This window comes from Sprattus sprattus, assembly GCF_963457725.1.
Source record: "Sprattus sprattus genome assembly, chromosome: 20".
NCBI classification, from domain to species: Eukaryota; Metazoa; Chordata; class Actinopteri; order Clupeiformes; family Clupeidae; genus Sprattus; species Sprattus sprattus.
Window position 1 is genome coordinate 15,874,601 of NC_137918.1, and position 15,975 is coordinate 15,890,575.

Sequence of the window (15,975 nt, forward strand, 5' to 3'; positions counted from 1 at the left end):
GGCACGGGGAGGCACGGCTCCAGGGTAGGGATGGTGAGGGGGGTCCGACTCACGCTGCACCCAGCTAGGCTTGGGCATTCTGGAAAGACACAAAGTGGAGATTTTCAGTAGATTTTCAAATCTTGTGTTTCTTGAAGTTTCAGTTAGTTAATGTGGGCAGCCGTGGCCTACTGGTTAGGGTTTCGGGCTGGTAACCGGAGGGAAAATGTGGGCGGGGGAAGTGGTAGAGCACTGCTCCCCCATGCCCACATCCACGGCTGAGGTGCCCTTGAGCAAGGCACCTAACCCTAATCACTGCTCCCCGGGCGCTCAAAAGCAGCTCATTGCTTCGGGTTAGTGTGCTTCACTATGTGTATGTATGGGTAAAATGCAGAGATAAAATTCAGTGTGTGTGTGTGTCACTATCTGTGCCGTAAGACAGTCCTAAGGCTCATTTCCATTTCCATTCCATTAATCTCGCTCTGTCCCTTAAGGGGTTTTAAAGTTAAAGAGAAGTTTGGTTTGGCTTTCTTCAAATATGAATCTTTATAAAAGCTGCATTTCAAAAGAAACGTAACACAGAGCCCCTTTGTGCCGTGTCATAAATATAATTCCCATTCTCATTCCCATTCTCCGGTTTCTGTGGTTGTACAGATTTGCTGACCAAAGCAACAGTTAAGTTCAAACAAAGTCCAAGAGATACGATTTCAAAGTGAGTTGCTATGGCAATTTGAGACAACAAAGGAACAGGATCAAAGAGAGTAGTTTTCTATCCCTCCATAAATTACCAAAATAAAAAAGAAAGGGTAGCACCAGATTTTAACCGCACCTATGGTTTTGGTGACGGTCATACACACTCACACCTATGGTTTTGGTAACAGTCATACACACACACACACACACACACACCTATGGTTTTGGTAACAGTCATACACACACACACACACACACACACACACACACACACACACACCTATGGTTTTGGTAACAGTCACACACACACACACACACACACACACACACACCTATGGTTTTGGTTACAGTCACACACACAAACACACACACACACACACACACACACACACACACACACACACCTAAGGTTTTGGTGACGGTCAGACGGAGGTCTTCACTGGGGCAGTCCAGGAAGGACAGGGTGGATTTGGCTCCTGGGGGGACGGTGATCTTCTCCAGAGCTGTACCGTCCACGCTCATCTCACAGTAAGGGTTGGTGTTCTCAACGTTAAGGGTGACGCCTGCCTCTTTCTGCATATTTACGGCGCAAAGATCTGAAAAAGATGACCATACGCATAAACATGTGTACTAAATACGCATAAACATGTGTACTTAAATATCAACAGATTCCAAGAGTCCATTGATTTGCCAAATTGTATATTATAATTGGCTTTCCCCAAAGATATACCACACTTCACTTGCAATGAACTAACTAACAGACATAGCAGGCTTGCTTCTGTATATTGTAAAGTATACCTTTAAATTTTACCTTTTCGGTTGTGTCCTGAGGGCATTGTTAATAAACTATTCTGAGCAATTCCTCTCGATTTTATTTATTTTATATTGACCATAAGAAGCACCTTGTTTGCCCCCAATCTTTGAAAAGTGGCAGAAAAAAGAAAGTCTACGATAACATGGAAAAATACAAATGGTGTCCATACGTGGTACGCCGCCCCGTAAGATGGAAACCCTAAAGTTGAGGGTGAGCTGGGGAGAGCCGGCGGCCCTCGCGGAGTCACAGTTCTGCAGGAGGAGGCTGAAGCTGCCCTGTGATAGTAATTAGAGGTTAGTTTACTAAACGTATTCCATAGTCAACACACACACACACACACACACACACACACACACACACACACACACACACCACACACACACACACACACACACACACACTAGTCAATAGTTGTAAGGATATCTGAAGAGCTCTCATGTGTATTCTGGAATTGCCCACATGGTCAAACTTCCTGTAAGCCTCATGAATAGATTTTAGTCCTTGATCACTGTGGGAATGCTGACACCCCTGTGTCAGTGTCCTCCATGAATATATAGTATCCCAGACCTGATGTCTCCAAGATACCTTCCTAGGGTTTAAAAGGAGCTGATCTCTGGAGAGACAGTTAGTGAAATAAGACTAGGTGAAACTCCAGTAGCGAAGCCAAGTCATGTTCTCTCTCCCTTGATGCGCATCATTGCAAGAATAAACAACCTGAGCATTGACATTCCATCACTTTGACTGAGTCTCTGATAATTGGGATACATTTATATCCTTTTACCACACACACACACACACACACACACACACACACACACACATTAATATCCTTTTATCACACACACACACACACACACACATTAATATCCTTTTACCACACACACACACACACACACACACACACACACACACACACACACACACACACACACACACACACACACACACACACACACACACACACACACACACACACACACACACACACACACACACACACACACACACACTTTTACCTGTAGGTTGGCCGGCTGTTCCTCGGTCAGGCTCTTCACGACGGGTGCTTTGCCCTCCTGCTCGTACCTCACCTCCACCGCCTTGCTGCCACAGACGGGCGCCGTGTGGCCCAGGAAGGAGACGGTGATGTTGTGCTTGGGAGGCACCACAAACTCCCACCCCATCATCTCGTTGCTAGGGAAGCCGTTCACGTAGTTGGCGGAGAAGAAGTCGGAGTAGGACTGACCGCGGGGTAACTGGGGTCGCACTATTGCCAGCACTGTAGAGGACAGAGAGAGTTGAGGGGGAATTTGAGTGAGGCTGACACAGATCACAGAACCAGGTGGCAAACAGACATTTTCACAACACTCTAACTATGGCAACAACACTCTAACTTTGTCAACAACACTCTAACTATGGCAACAACACTCTAACTATGGCAACAACACTCTAACTATGGCAACAACACTCTAACTATGTCAACAACACTCTAACTATAACACCAACACTCTAACTATGGCAACAACACTCTAACTATGGCAACAACACTCTAACTATGTCAACAACACTCTAACTATAACACCAACACTCTAACTATGGCAACAACACTAACTATGGCAACAACACTCTAACTATTGCAAAAACACTCTAACTATGGCAACAACACTAACTATGGCAACAACACTCTAACTATGGCAACAACACTCTAACTATTGCAACAACACTAACTTTGGCAACAACACTCTAACTATTGCAACAACACTAACTATGGCAACAACACTCTAACTATGTCAAGGAAACCAATCAAATAGTTACTGAACCCTTGTCTGTAGTACTTATGTTATGTGTAGTACTTAGTGTGTTTTTATGTTTAATGCTATGTGTAGTACTTATTGTCTGTGTATGTTTTTATGTTTACTGTATGCACCCATACACCAGAGTATACCTACTTGACAATAAATCTGATTCTGATTCTTTTACTCGTATCTTAATTCCCCTTTATAGATGTGAAAGGACAATGTCAAACACCCCATAGGTCAACACCACATAACTGTGTATCTAAAACTTATTTTGTGTATCTAAAAAATGAGAACACAACATAATTTTATGTCATATTACTTCTAAAATGTGTTGTCTGCAAATTGGTTAAAAAAAAAAAAAAAAAAATCACAATAAATAAAGTGTTTAAAAAATATAAATATATATTAAATGAGAACACATACTTTTAGTGTCTGGCCCAACAGAGACTTTGATGGCAGGTGTGTCCAGCTTCTTGTTCTTGGGGACAGACAGAGACACCCTTCCTTTGTAAAGAACTTGAATTTGACTTATGGTGCCGTTTTTGCAGAAGGTGCCAATCGTGGCGAGTCCAAACCGCTGGTATGTGATGATGCTGTAGGTGTGCTCATCGGGACAGCTTTCCGTCGGAGCGATCTGGGTCATGCCGGGACTCGGGAAGTCCAGCTGGAACGTCCGCAATGAGGGGACCTTCATGTCCCAGGTGAAGCTCCGCTTGAATTCTGGGAAGAGACTGGAGTCTGCCGACATCGCTTTGCTGCTGCTGGGGTCAGCAGTGTAGTCTGAGGAAAACATTTACAGTACCAGTCAAAAGTTTGGACATACCTTTAATTTGTGTTTTAAATATGTTTTCGTTACTTTTATTATTTTCTACATTTTAGATTAATACTGAAAACATTTAAACTACGAAAGAACACATATGGAATGATGTACAAAACAAAAAAAATTTAGTGTTATCTACCAGTGTAGTCTGAGGAAAACATCTTTATTGATCTAAATGTCTTTATTCAATTTGCCAATGCAAACCCATTTCAACTACTATCATTTGAAGTGTGCAACAAGCGACCGGCCATAAAAGCACACATTTCCCCATTGCCGTTTCGATGTGGATGTTGCCCTGAGTCTATAGCCTAACCCAACACAGCCAGATTCCTACATAATATATCTGGGACTTAAACTTGTATTTAGGTCTACCTTCTTGATAGCAGGAATGGGCAGTATTTCCAATACAAATATTTTAAATATTGCCCTACTGACCTTTTGCCTTGGATTTTAAAGATAATTTTTGTACGATTGATTCAGGATGTTACTTTCAGGTTATCCAGGGCGCAATTGCTTTTGCCTACATCTACAGGTCTGAATTATTACAGCTTTTCCACCGCAACACACATCGCAAAACGTTTCAGAGAATGTTTTTGTTGGGGGGGAAGACTCAGCCGAGCAGTGTTGCAGGTTAAAGGTGCAATAAGGATCAATAGCTATTCGCTAAAGGTATGCTAGCAGCTAAAACTAATGAAATCTCTTGAAATGTGCTGACTTTGACATTATGACAAACTAGTTACTCAACGACTGTCCTTACACAGTCAAACATCAAGCGAGTGCAACACAAGACTAAGCAAGACGGCAAATAAGCTACTTACTAGATCGGCAGAAGGTAAACAAGTCAGGTCGGCGGGCTGCGGCAGGCGAAACTACAGAACGCGGTTATATGCCTATCGACCCTGCTATGCCAATGTCACCGACGCGATTCTCCATATTAAATGTCATTGTAGCGCCCCAATTTTTTTTAAGCTGTTATTTTATGGTTAAACTGCTTATCCTAACCCTAATCCTGAATCATAATTGTTACATAATGCACCTTTAACAGACCTTATGTTTTAAATCCACCCTCATACAACATATTTCCAAGGTTATATTTAGAGCAAGGTGGTTACAAAGCTGCGCTTTCCATTGTGATGTGTTGTTTCAGATGGCCCATACAAAACAATACAAAAAAAGACCAGCTCAATATAAAAAAAAACTACGGAACCCCTTAAAAGTCACCAGTTTAGCCTATATTCATTTTGGCCCACATTTTTAATTTTTTTTCCTTGGGCTGCCGTTTGTTGAAAGGCCAAAATAATCCAATCTAGGCAGCTTTGCCACCTCCACTTTTTCTCTCTTGCCTTTTCCAACTGCCACTTTTATGCTAAAAACACATTGTTACGCTTGCAGGTATGCTGTGCTCAATTCACTTGCTTGTATTGATCTTCGAAAATTGTTTAACTAGCTATATCGTATTGTATCGTCACATGATCAAATAAAGACTTGACATTGGACAACAACATTCATATTAGGCCTACCCAGCATTCATCATTGCAAACCTGAATATGACAAAAATACCAAAGAAAATAAGAACTTATTAATTTAATTGCATAGTTTTTTTTTATAGTTTATAGTGTATGTAGGATAAGCACACAATTTTGTTATAGATTGTTACTATTTCCCTCCACAAACAATACCAACCATGACGGAGACATGTTTTTCTTTTCAAGCGTATATAAAATAAGACCCTTCCATGTTAGTCATTGCAGATCAACTCTGAAAAGCGGCGAAATGGGTAGCATCATAGGGTTTGACATTTCTCTCAGGCGAAGCACTAGTGGGTTTTGTCAATAACACTCTGATACAGTATCACAAGGGGAAGAATAACAAAACGTTTCGGTGAGGTACAACGTGGGATATATAAAATTGTCAGTGCTTATACTTCTCTCCTCCCTGCTATTTAGCCCTCTCAACCATGGACGGAGTAAGAAACCACGGGCCCCTGGGTCGACATGTTGAGGTAAATAATGCACACCTACATTTCTGCTAACAGTGGGACTCGAAACGGTAATCCCTTCTTCTTTTCCGTCCCACCTGCCCTTGAAGGGGTCTCAAAGTACAATTTGTATAAACGACATTGATGTAAAAGAGAGCTACACTGCACTCAATAATAGTTACAGTACTGAGTTGACGATGAGTCAACAAACAATGCATTTAAATGGCTCATTCAGGGGCCGAATTCCGAATTCAGGGCCAAATTGGGATGAATGTTTTTTACAAATATGCCGAAATATGAAATCCTAACACACCAGTCTCCAAACGGAAGTCGAAAATGTAACCTCCCCGTCGGGGAATTGAACCCCGGTCTCCCGCGCGGGAGCCGTGGATGGGCTAAGAATAACTTTCTTAACTTTTCCCATTCATTCTCTATGGTAGTCTTAACACTACGGATGTAATATAACTTTGGCCACCGGTGGATATTTTGGCGCTGTTGAGCAGTCAAATTTTTTTTGACTCAACAAACAATGCATTTAAGTGGAAATGGAAATGAAGCCCTAGTGACTAGTGACTGTTTTAACGGCAGAAATAGTGACACACACACACTCTGAATTCGATCTCTGCATTTTATCCATCCAGGATAGTGAACACACAGTGAAGCACACAGTGAAGCACACAGTGAAGCACACTAACCCGGAGCAGTGAGCTGCCTTCAGTGTCGCCCGGGGAGCAGTGATCGGGGTTAGGTGCCTTGCTCAAGGGCACCTCAGCCGTGGATGTGGGCATGGGAGAGCAGTGGTCTACCAATTCCCCCGCCCACATTTTTCCTACTGGTCGGGGATCGAACCGGCCACCCTCCAGTTACCAGCCTGAAACCCTAAGCAGTAGGCCACAGCTGCCCCAAGTGGCTCAATCAGGAGCCAAATTCCGAATTCAGGGCCAAATTGGGACGAATGTTTTTTACAAATATGCCGAAATATAAAATCCTAACACACCAGTCTCAAAACGGAAGTCGAAAATGCAACCTCCCCGTCGGGGAATTGAACCCCGGTCTCCCGCGTGACAGGCGGGGATACTATCCACTATACTAACGAGGATTGCCACACTAAACACAGAAAACCTTTGAACTTGATCTTCGCTGTTACACAATAACAGTTTAGCTAAACGGCCCTAAACAGTTTCCCATTCATTCCAAATAGTAGTGCTAAACCACTACGGATGTAATATTATTTTGGCCACTACTACCTTTTGGCACTGTGGCGAGTTTCTTTTTTTAAGGCGAGACACTACAGGTGAATAGGGTAAGAATCTTAAATAATAGGTATCACCATGAAACTTTCTCAGTTGATTACTCATGTTTAGATGAGAAAAAAATGTATTACAAGTTTTTTGTATTTTGATGATTGAATATGCAAATTAGGCATTATCTCATTGAATATGCACTCATTTGCATAATGCTTAAAAGAAAAAATCTGATCATGGGATAAAGCCAGGTCAAAAAATCCTTTTCCCTTTTGTTGGCATATTAAATGGGGGAAAAAAAATTACAGAGGGATTTATGGATATCTACTTTTGTTTTCCTGGAAATCAGAAAATTGATTTTCGCCATGTTTTTGGGAATATAATGTTATATAATTCAGACGCGGAATAATATATTTACAAATCCCTCAGTAAATGTCTTCATAATATAGTTGGGTACAAGACTGGAAAGTTTGGTATATATAGCTTGAACTGAAGTGGAGATTTTTTCTCCCCCCCCCCCCCCCCTTCTTTGCCTGTAAATGTAAACGTGTCCTGCTTGTACTGTCCCCCCTGACTGTAATACCTTACTTTGGGTACTTGAAAAGCGCACTATAAAATAAAGGTATTATTATTATTATTAGTAGTATGACAAAAAACTAATTTTGAGAAAATCGCATTTAAAGATTCCAGGAAGTATCAAGCCATACCACGTGATGCGTCTGAACAAAACACGTTATCAGAAACCACCGCAAACCAATGAAATTGCGTCTTTAGGTTTAAAGCCCCGTTTTTGCTAACATCATTGGTTACTGCTGGAAAGGAAATGTCCTTATTTGGAGTACATAGCGTTGTGTGGGAGAAACAGCTTTTCAACCATACCAAACATGTCAGGCATCAGAAAGCCGATATACTGCACGTTACTTTAGAATGCTAACTTTCCAGGAAACCTAGGAGAATGCTGACGCCTCGAACAGACAAAATGTGAATATACACATTAATGTATAATAAGGATATTTTCTTTATGCTAGAATGAAAGATTACATGTTAAGGGAGTGAACTAGCTCAAAATTGACCACTGCTGAAAAAAAACGATGTTTTTGCCTGCCGTGTTGTTGTTGTTGGAAATTCTTTACTAGGAACAATCCCTTGAGATGAATCATCTCGTTTTCAAGGGGGTCCTATAAACTACAATATGGAAATTTTATCATACAATTCAGCAAGAGTGTCTCGCCTTAAAACTTTTATTTCAGGCAAACTTCTGTGGAAATGGGCCTCCGCCTGTCACGATACTAAAGACTGGCTGTGTGTGTGTGTGTGTGTGTGAGTGTGTGTGTGTGTGTGTGTGTGTGTGCGCTTGTACTACGGTTTGGTCTCATCCATTAGAAGTCAACTAGACACTGAATAGCCCCAATGCTAACATAGGGAATGCTCACCGAAATCTCTGTTAATCTCCACTTTGAAGATGTCCTCCGGCTTCTCACAGGTGAATTGGATGGTGGTGCTGAGTGCCTCTCGTAGGATGAGTTCGGTGTTACAGTCGGGGTTGGGCCCGGCGCCCAAACACACACTGCACTCTGCCACCGCAGCCGCGTCCCTGCTGATGGTCACCAGCGTGTCGGGGTCAGGGGTCACATCCATGGTCCTGCCCTCTGGAGAGGCCAGTGTTCCGAGAGGGAGGGAGAGAGATAGAGAGAGAGAGAGAGAGAGAGAGAAGGAAACAAAGAAACAATGAGAGAGAGAGAGAGAGAGAGAGAGGAAGAAAGAAAGAAAGAAAGAAAGAAAGAAAGAAAGAGGGAGCGAGAGAATGAAAGAAAGAGAGTAAGAAAGAAAAAAGAGAGAGACAATAAGGGGGGGGGGGGGGGTTTAGGTGAGAGAGAACGAGAGAATTCTGGTTACCTTGACAGAAGGCTTAATATGTCATACTAGTTCATAGTAATTCCTAATGCTACGCATTCACAGTAATTCATAATTTTAATGTTATACATTCTAAGGTCATACATTTCCTGTGCCATTCATACGCATGCGTTTACCTAACACAGCGGGAGATTTGAACTTACTTTTGACGGGTTTAGGTTGTGGAGCGAGGTTAAACACAGTAGGAGGCACCTCCCCTTGTCGTGGAAAATCTACAGACACAGAAGCCTTGCTGGGCAGGTCCAGATGGGTCACGGCACCACCCCTGCAGTAGTACTGGGTCTGAACCGCTCCTTCAGCATCAGTTTTACTCACTGTGTATTGGTAACCATCATCACAGTGTGCATCATTATCACCCTCTTCCAGGCCCGGGCCTAGGAAGTCCAGACCCAACACCGTCCCATCGGGACCGCTTATCGTCCACAGGAAGCTTCTGCGGAACTGGGTGAAAGGCTCGGATAAGAGTACCGCTTGAACCGTCCCTGCTTCAGGGCTGCAGGAATCACTGGTGCAGTCTGGGTAGAAAGGACAAAGGGTTTCATCATGTCAACAGTCAGTGAGTTCTAAGGCGTTTGTTTAATGTAAATTGAGACGTGTTAAACTTTGAGCGAGTGTATTTGTTTAACTTATTTATTTATCCATCCATCATAGAAACTATTCCATTTATATTCAATTTGTATATGAACCATATTTACATACATAAAGTGTTAAAATTGTTTATAGAACTTCATATGTGTAAAGCACATTTTCAAATTTAAACAGTGTCCCATTTTTTATGTTTTATTTGTATTTGTATAGAACCCCTGGCCTCCGCAGTCTCCATCTTTGGGGAAAAGTTGAACGATGCTACAATGCCGACGCCATACATTTAGTTGTTGAAATAAAAGAGAATTGGCTCAAGATCTACAACAAGAATGGGATTCTAGGTGTGGTAAAGACACTTCATGTGTCCAGTTATTCTCTGCATTGTATTTCTCTATGAGTTTATTCTTGATTACAGAAGACATTTCTTACAGGTGCCATTTACTGTAGGCTTCATCACTCACCGATTCTCCCCTCAGTCTTCACTTCATAATCATCCCAAGGCTCGGTGCAGTTGAACTGGATGGTGGTTGCCACAGGCTTGGACAGAACAATCTGAAGCAGGTTGCAGGTGAGATTCCCTCCCTCATCCACACAGATATCGCAGTCTGCTCCACCGCCGTACGGTATCTTAGCGATAGTGATGATGGAGTCCTGGTCAGGCGTCAGAGTGACGCTAACACCCACTGTGGATTCATTTTCAAAATGGCACATCAGGTCACCATAGATTTCATGAACGTGTGTCAAGAAAGTGGGTGTTCTCCCTGGCATTGTATCACAGACAATCTGGCTTTGCTGACTAACACGGCAGACTTGGGACAGAAGGTGGAACACGTGTTATAAGATACAACTGACTCAGACCAGAGAGGAACACTGTGCTACTGGGTCACTTACTTCCCCAAGCTGACTAATAATAGAGGATTCATCTGACAACAATATTTAGGTGAAAAGGACTGAAAATCACAAATTCTTAGACTCGGGACTCACTGTTGCATGATGGCAACTTCACATTGTGGGATTTGCATAGGGGTGGGAATAGCTTGGCATCTCACAATTCAATTCCGATTCAGAGGTCAGTAATTCGATTATTGATTATCAATTCTAAACCGATAAAACGATTATCGATGCATTTCGACTTTTAAAACATTTGAGTTTGCTACTCAGAGTCTAAAATCACTTTGTACTTTGTGTTTGATAATTAAAGAAAATCAACAGATGAATTACCTTCTCTATTTTTGTATTAGAGAAAAGCCTTTTCCCTGTCACAATTTTGACTTTCTATGAACAATGCAATAATCGATGCAGCTTGCATTTCAACATAAAATGGATGTGTACCGATTATGAACTTTTCTGAATTTTCGAGAAAAATCGAATAATCGATTTTTTTCCCCACCCCTAGATTTGCATCCATTTACTGATCAGTGAGGACAAGCTCAGATATACAAGAAAGAAAAGAAACACACGAGAATACTTCACACAGGAACACTTCAAACAAAATCATCAAACAAGAAAGCGTTTGACTTTCGGCATGACTTAGGAGGGACAAGAGGGGTAAACACAAGAGCGAGGGGCATCAGGTATACACCCAGAGGCAACAAACCGTCTGTCTGCCTATCAGATCACAGAAAGCACAAAGTCAGGCCGATGTCTGTGTGGGAACAGTTGAGGGATTGCTTGACTCAGTCCTGCCAGGATTTTGCAATCTTGCATTTCCGCAAATTCGAGGATTTCAATTTTGTCTTATTACTGCAATATTTCTGCAAAAAAGCGCAAAATCTCGGAAGTTCTGCATCATTAGCAATTGATTTTATTTAACTCGAGACCACTGCAATTTTTACTGTAATTCTTGAAATTTCCGTTTCTTATGGCCGCAACAATCAGAACCAATCCTCACAAGATCCTGGTGGGATCACAATTTTTAGGAATCATCACAGGCAATTGAAAAAGAATAAACAAACAGTCAAACCTCAAAATCACTGCAATTTTTACCGCTAATGTTCCCCAGAAAACTTCCCACAGCAAATCAGTGACTTTTAGCCTCAACAATCCTGACAAACACTGGAGGGACTTTAATCAGGCCTTTTAGTGGCAAACATTACACCAAACAGAATGAGCTTCTATGGCAGGACACTGGTCAAATGCTCATTCATTTCACACTAGCTCAATTTCAACCAAACGTCAAGCCAAGCTGAGCTTTAGCTTTGTAAAATTCACTATGGTTTAGTCCAGAACAAACCTGGTGAATTGATATACTGTATCTGTATCTGAACTGGAACTCCCTCATTCATACATGCAAATATCAAAAGTTAGGTGTCTTTCTAAAGAGCGTGCCACAAAGGGGAATTCAACAAGGCAAATGTAATGAAATGTTTCATAACTCTGAAGCTCCAGTGCTACTCAAAAGGGAAAGTGTTCACCTTGCCTTACTTCAAATATTTAAATATGCCTCGACTGCCTCAGTGGCGAGGCATTGACTCACATGTCTGAACTTGAGAAGGACCGATTGCACAAATGCGTGCGCTCCTCATTTTCAACAACCTCAAGGGGAAGACTTACTTCGGAGAGTGCAACAGAGACTTACAAGGACATGTGCCGCTGGAAACCCGATTGAATTACAATGACAAGGTCCAATTGACCATGTTTAGGCACACAGCACACTCTTGCTCAACCAAACACTGTCTGAACACAGCTTTGACAAAACATATTCACCTTCTGATACACAGAAAAACACAAACACCAGCACTGTTGCAACAGGGCTTGTTGAGAATTTAGCGATGAATAAGCAACATCGATATCAACCTCCCTGTTTGGTAATTCAGACACACCTGTCTTAGTAATATAGTCCAGGGGGAAATACAAACACACAATGTGTTCCTCCACATTTGGTAACAGTAGATCATCATCATCATCATCATCATCATCGCCATCATTACCTCATGAAAGCTAATATTGATACAGCTGAAGCTGTTTCCCCTTCTCATCATCACTTCTCTATTGACATCCCTGTTACTAATAAGGACGCTGACAATGACCCTCGCTCACCTAGACTATAACAGTGCTGCAACGAGAGTAAACAAAGAACTGGACTAATCAATAAAAAGCAACGCTCATCACTTTCCAAACCCAATAACATGACCACACCCTGAAATAAGAGCATCAGCCACAACTGCTTAGTAGTCTGGCCCACCATGCGACTTCACTGGGACAGACATTATGTTGCCATGCAATAGAGTTCCGGATGACGGGGGGAAAAAAGTGTAATTAGACGTTTCCTTTGAGGGACACTGCCTGCAGCGATGACATAACTGGCAAAAAATGTCAAAGAAGTTTCAAAGACTTGTGATGAGATAATGAGATATGAGATATGAGATAAGCTAGGAAGTGAGAGAAACCATGACATTATGATCGCAAACCTCACTTAGCCCTTATTGAGGTGGCCATCATGTAGGCTACTAGACTTTAAAGCTAGAACTGGGAACCATTCAGTTCTTAAGCCAGATCATAACACCCACTCACAAAACAAGACAGGCATGAAAGAAACTTCATTGTTTATCCTCTACAAGCAGTTACAACAGAGACGAATTTGCAGAGCTCTCACCCGAATTACCTCCAACCTTGGGAGAAAACTGAAACATGTAAGGAGATGTAAGTAGAGGTGAGGAACACAACATATCATCTACAAGGCTTTGACAGTTGAAATAACTACTCGTCAATAACCATGTGACTGCCGTTCAAGGCGTTACCTTGTCAGCCACAAGAATTCAGACTTTTTTTTTACCCCAAAACCTGCCAGACTGACTGACTGACAAGCAAAACATCTGATCTATCAGGGCATACACATGGGGCCAATTAAACCGACCTGAAAACGCTGAGTCAATGTGAAAATGTGCCATGTACAAACAAGTGGTTTGGTGGCACTGTGTTGGAGCTGCGAGCACAATGGCCTCAATTTGTGCGGCGGCAGATTGTTGATTAATGATTAATAGAGTTCTGATCCCATGGAATCCTTTTCTGCTCCCATAAACGCACAGTTGATGTAGGAATACTGGGTCAGGTTAAATCAGTAAGAAAAGAGATTTGACTTGACTTCTGTTTCAAAATAACAATGCAGGCAACAAAGGTGGAAAATGTGATACCCAGAGGCAGAAGCAAAAGCCAAACGTTACTGCTTGTCACTTGAATGTAACACTGAAAGCGGAGTTACGTTTGTGATTTTCAGTTATTGATCGTGTCTTCAATACAGGCAAACATATGACAATGTAGCCTAGGCTAAGAGCACTTTTTGCGCGTACATAACGATAAGCACGTTTAAGAGAGAAACATTCACATTATGAAATATGTGGCTCAACTGGCACTGGATTGCTCACCTGCCATTAGCGAAGCTGGTTTCAGCAGTATTCCAAGAACGAGTTGAACCCAAACGACGGAGAAGGAACGCATGTTGGCGAGGAAAATATCGGAGCTTAAAATATAAAGTCATACGATTACGAAGAACTCCAATGTAACACGCAAATCAGAGGACCTTGCATATTGGAGGACGCCACGCTTGAGTGCCTTCTATGGCAGTCACCATACGAACTTCCTGATATTACCTGTTTCGCTAAAGGAAGGGCGTGTATTTCTACCTGTTGAAACTTGACACAATTAAAGACAGGTTCCATATGTAGTCTACTTTTCAGTTGCGCGTATAGCCTAAAACAAATCGCTCTTTCCGAGAAGAAACCCCATGTGGTGGAATAGTGCATAACTAACTCTAATTATTTATAAAGCTTCTAAAATATCTGAGTGCTCACTGGGTGCGTCCTTGGGCGTCCTTAGCGGTTGCATGCATTCAGATGCAACACATTGTACGGATGGTTACCCTTCCTTTTTCAATCAACAAAAACAAATTCAATGGAGTATCGTGGAATAGTTGGCCATTCGTTCGTTTCCTGTATGACTGCATGAACAACTAGTGTTTTGTGTTGCATAATGATGGTCTCTAGTTTCGTTGAGAGTGTAATTATGAGAAGCCAAGAGAGGCTTGGATCAATTCCTGAGTTGACGATGATGGCCCATTGTCAATACCCGAGAATACTATGGAGTTTTTCCTCGTCTCCACACGCCCATTGACAACAACATTCCTAAGAGAGTGAGGCGCAAAAAACCCTCAGGCGATGTGTTGTGGCGATGTGATAACTCGTAGTCCAACTCGCAACTACTGGGATCCCAATAATCGTGGCAAAAGGGTTTATTTGCTGCAATAACAAGTGTTTTTATTCGTTCCCACGGCGACCATTCAGTAGATGGTAGTAGCATATACTACAGTAGTTTAATAGTCCAAGAATGATATGCTTACACGGGCATGGTTATATTGAACATGCTTAATTTTAACATGTTACATATTTAACACATAGTCTGTTGCCAATCAAAAACACAACCATTTTTAGAAATGACGTAGAGGAAGGTTTAAATGTAAGTTTTTAAAAAGTAAATAATACAGAGGAATAAAAATAGCATATCAAAAATGTAAGGTATTCCACAAGCTGTCAATAACCTTATATTATGGGGGCAGATTTTTTTCAATGCTGGCTCAAGGTTTGACCACACGGTGGCAGCAGAGCATTTCAAACTGAAAAATGTGGGCCAGTAGACCGTAAGTAATAGCATCAGATACAGATATCAGTGTGCAAAAATCGTAAGCATAAAACAGGTTTAGAATTCGTCTGTGTTGAAGTGTTTCCTATGATGAATCTGGCAGGCAATAAGACACAAGTTATAACTTGGCCTGAAATGTGGAAATTACCAGCCTGCTTTGCAATTTACTGGGTATTACACTTAGTACTGAAACTTTAAGACTGGCCAAGTATAGCCAGGTGGTCAAAATCCTCATACAGCCATTTAGCAATGGGGTCCCCCCCCCCCCCCCCCCCCCCCAAAAAAAAAAACAGCTAGTGGCAGAAAAGCCCCCCACAGTGCTTTAATTCCATCCCAAGTCCATCCCACCCTCCTCTGTGTCTGTCTCCCCCCCAAGCCCCCCCCCCCACACACACACACAAAACCTCCACCCACCCACTCCACCCCCGTTTCTGAGACACACAGACAGGGACATCCAGCCTTGGCTCCCCTTATAGCCCGGCCCGGGCTGACAGCCGTCTGTAGCTCAAATTAGACTT

General features: G+C 42.1%; 1 protein-coding gene across 1 annotated transcript in view; it reads right to left on the bottom strand.

Moving 5' to 3' along the window:
- Positions 1 to 14,260, bottom strand: part of cdcp1b (CUB domain containing protein 1b) — a gene marked incomplete at both ends in the record, with an annotated part of 18,992 nt that extends 4,732 nt beyond the window's left edge. The window contains 9 exons of the mRNA XM_080859192.1: positions 1 to 79; positions 1,077 to 1,268; positions 1,656 to 1,761; positions 2,503 to 2,762; positions 3,706 to 4,062; positions 8,758 to 8,973; positions 9,382 to 9,753; positions 10,285 to 10,506; positions 14,188 to 14,260. The exon at positions 1 to 79 is cut by the window's left edge and continues 296 nt beyond it. Of these exons, the coding sequence (XP_080715318.1) occupies positions 1 to 79; positions 1,077 to 1,268; positions 1,656 to 1,761; positions 2,503 to 2,762; positions 3,706 to 4,062; positions 8,758 to 8,973; positions 9,382 to 9,753; positions 10,285 to 10,506; positions 14,188 to 14,260 (1,877 nt within the window). The remainder of the gene's footprint in view (positions 80 to 1,076; positions 1,269 to 1,655; positions 1,762 to 2,502; positions 2,763 to 3,705; positions 4,063 to 8,757; positions 8,974 to 9,381; positions 9,754 to 10,284; positions 10,507 to 14,187) is intronic.
- Positions 14,261 to 15,975: the final 1,715 nt, after the last annotated feature.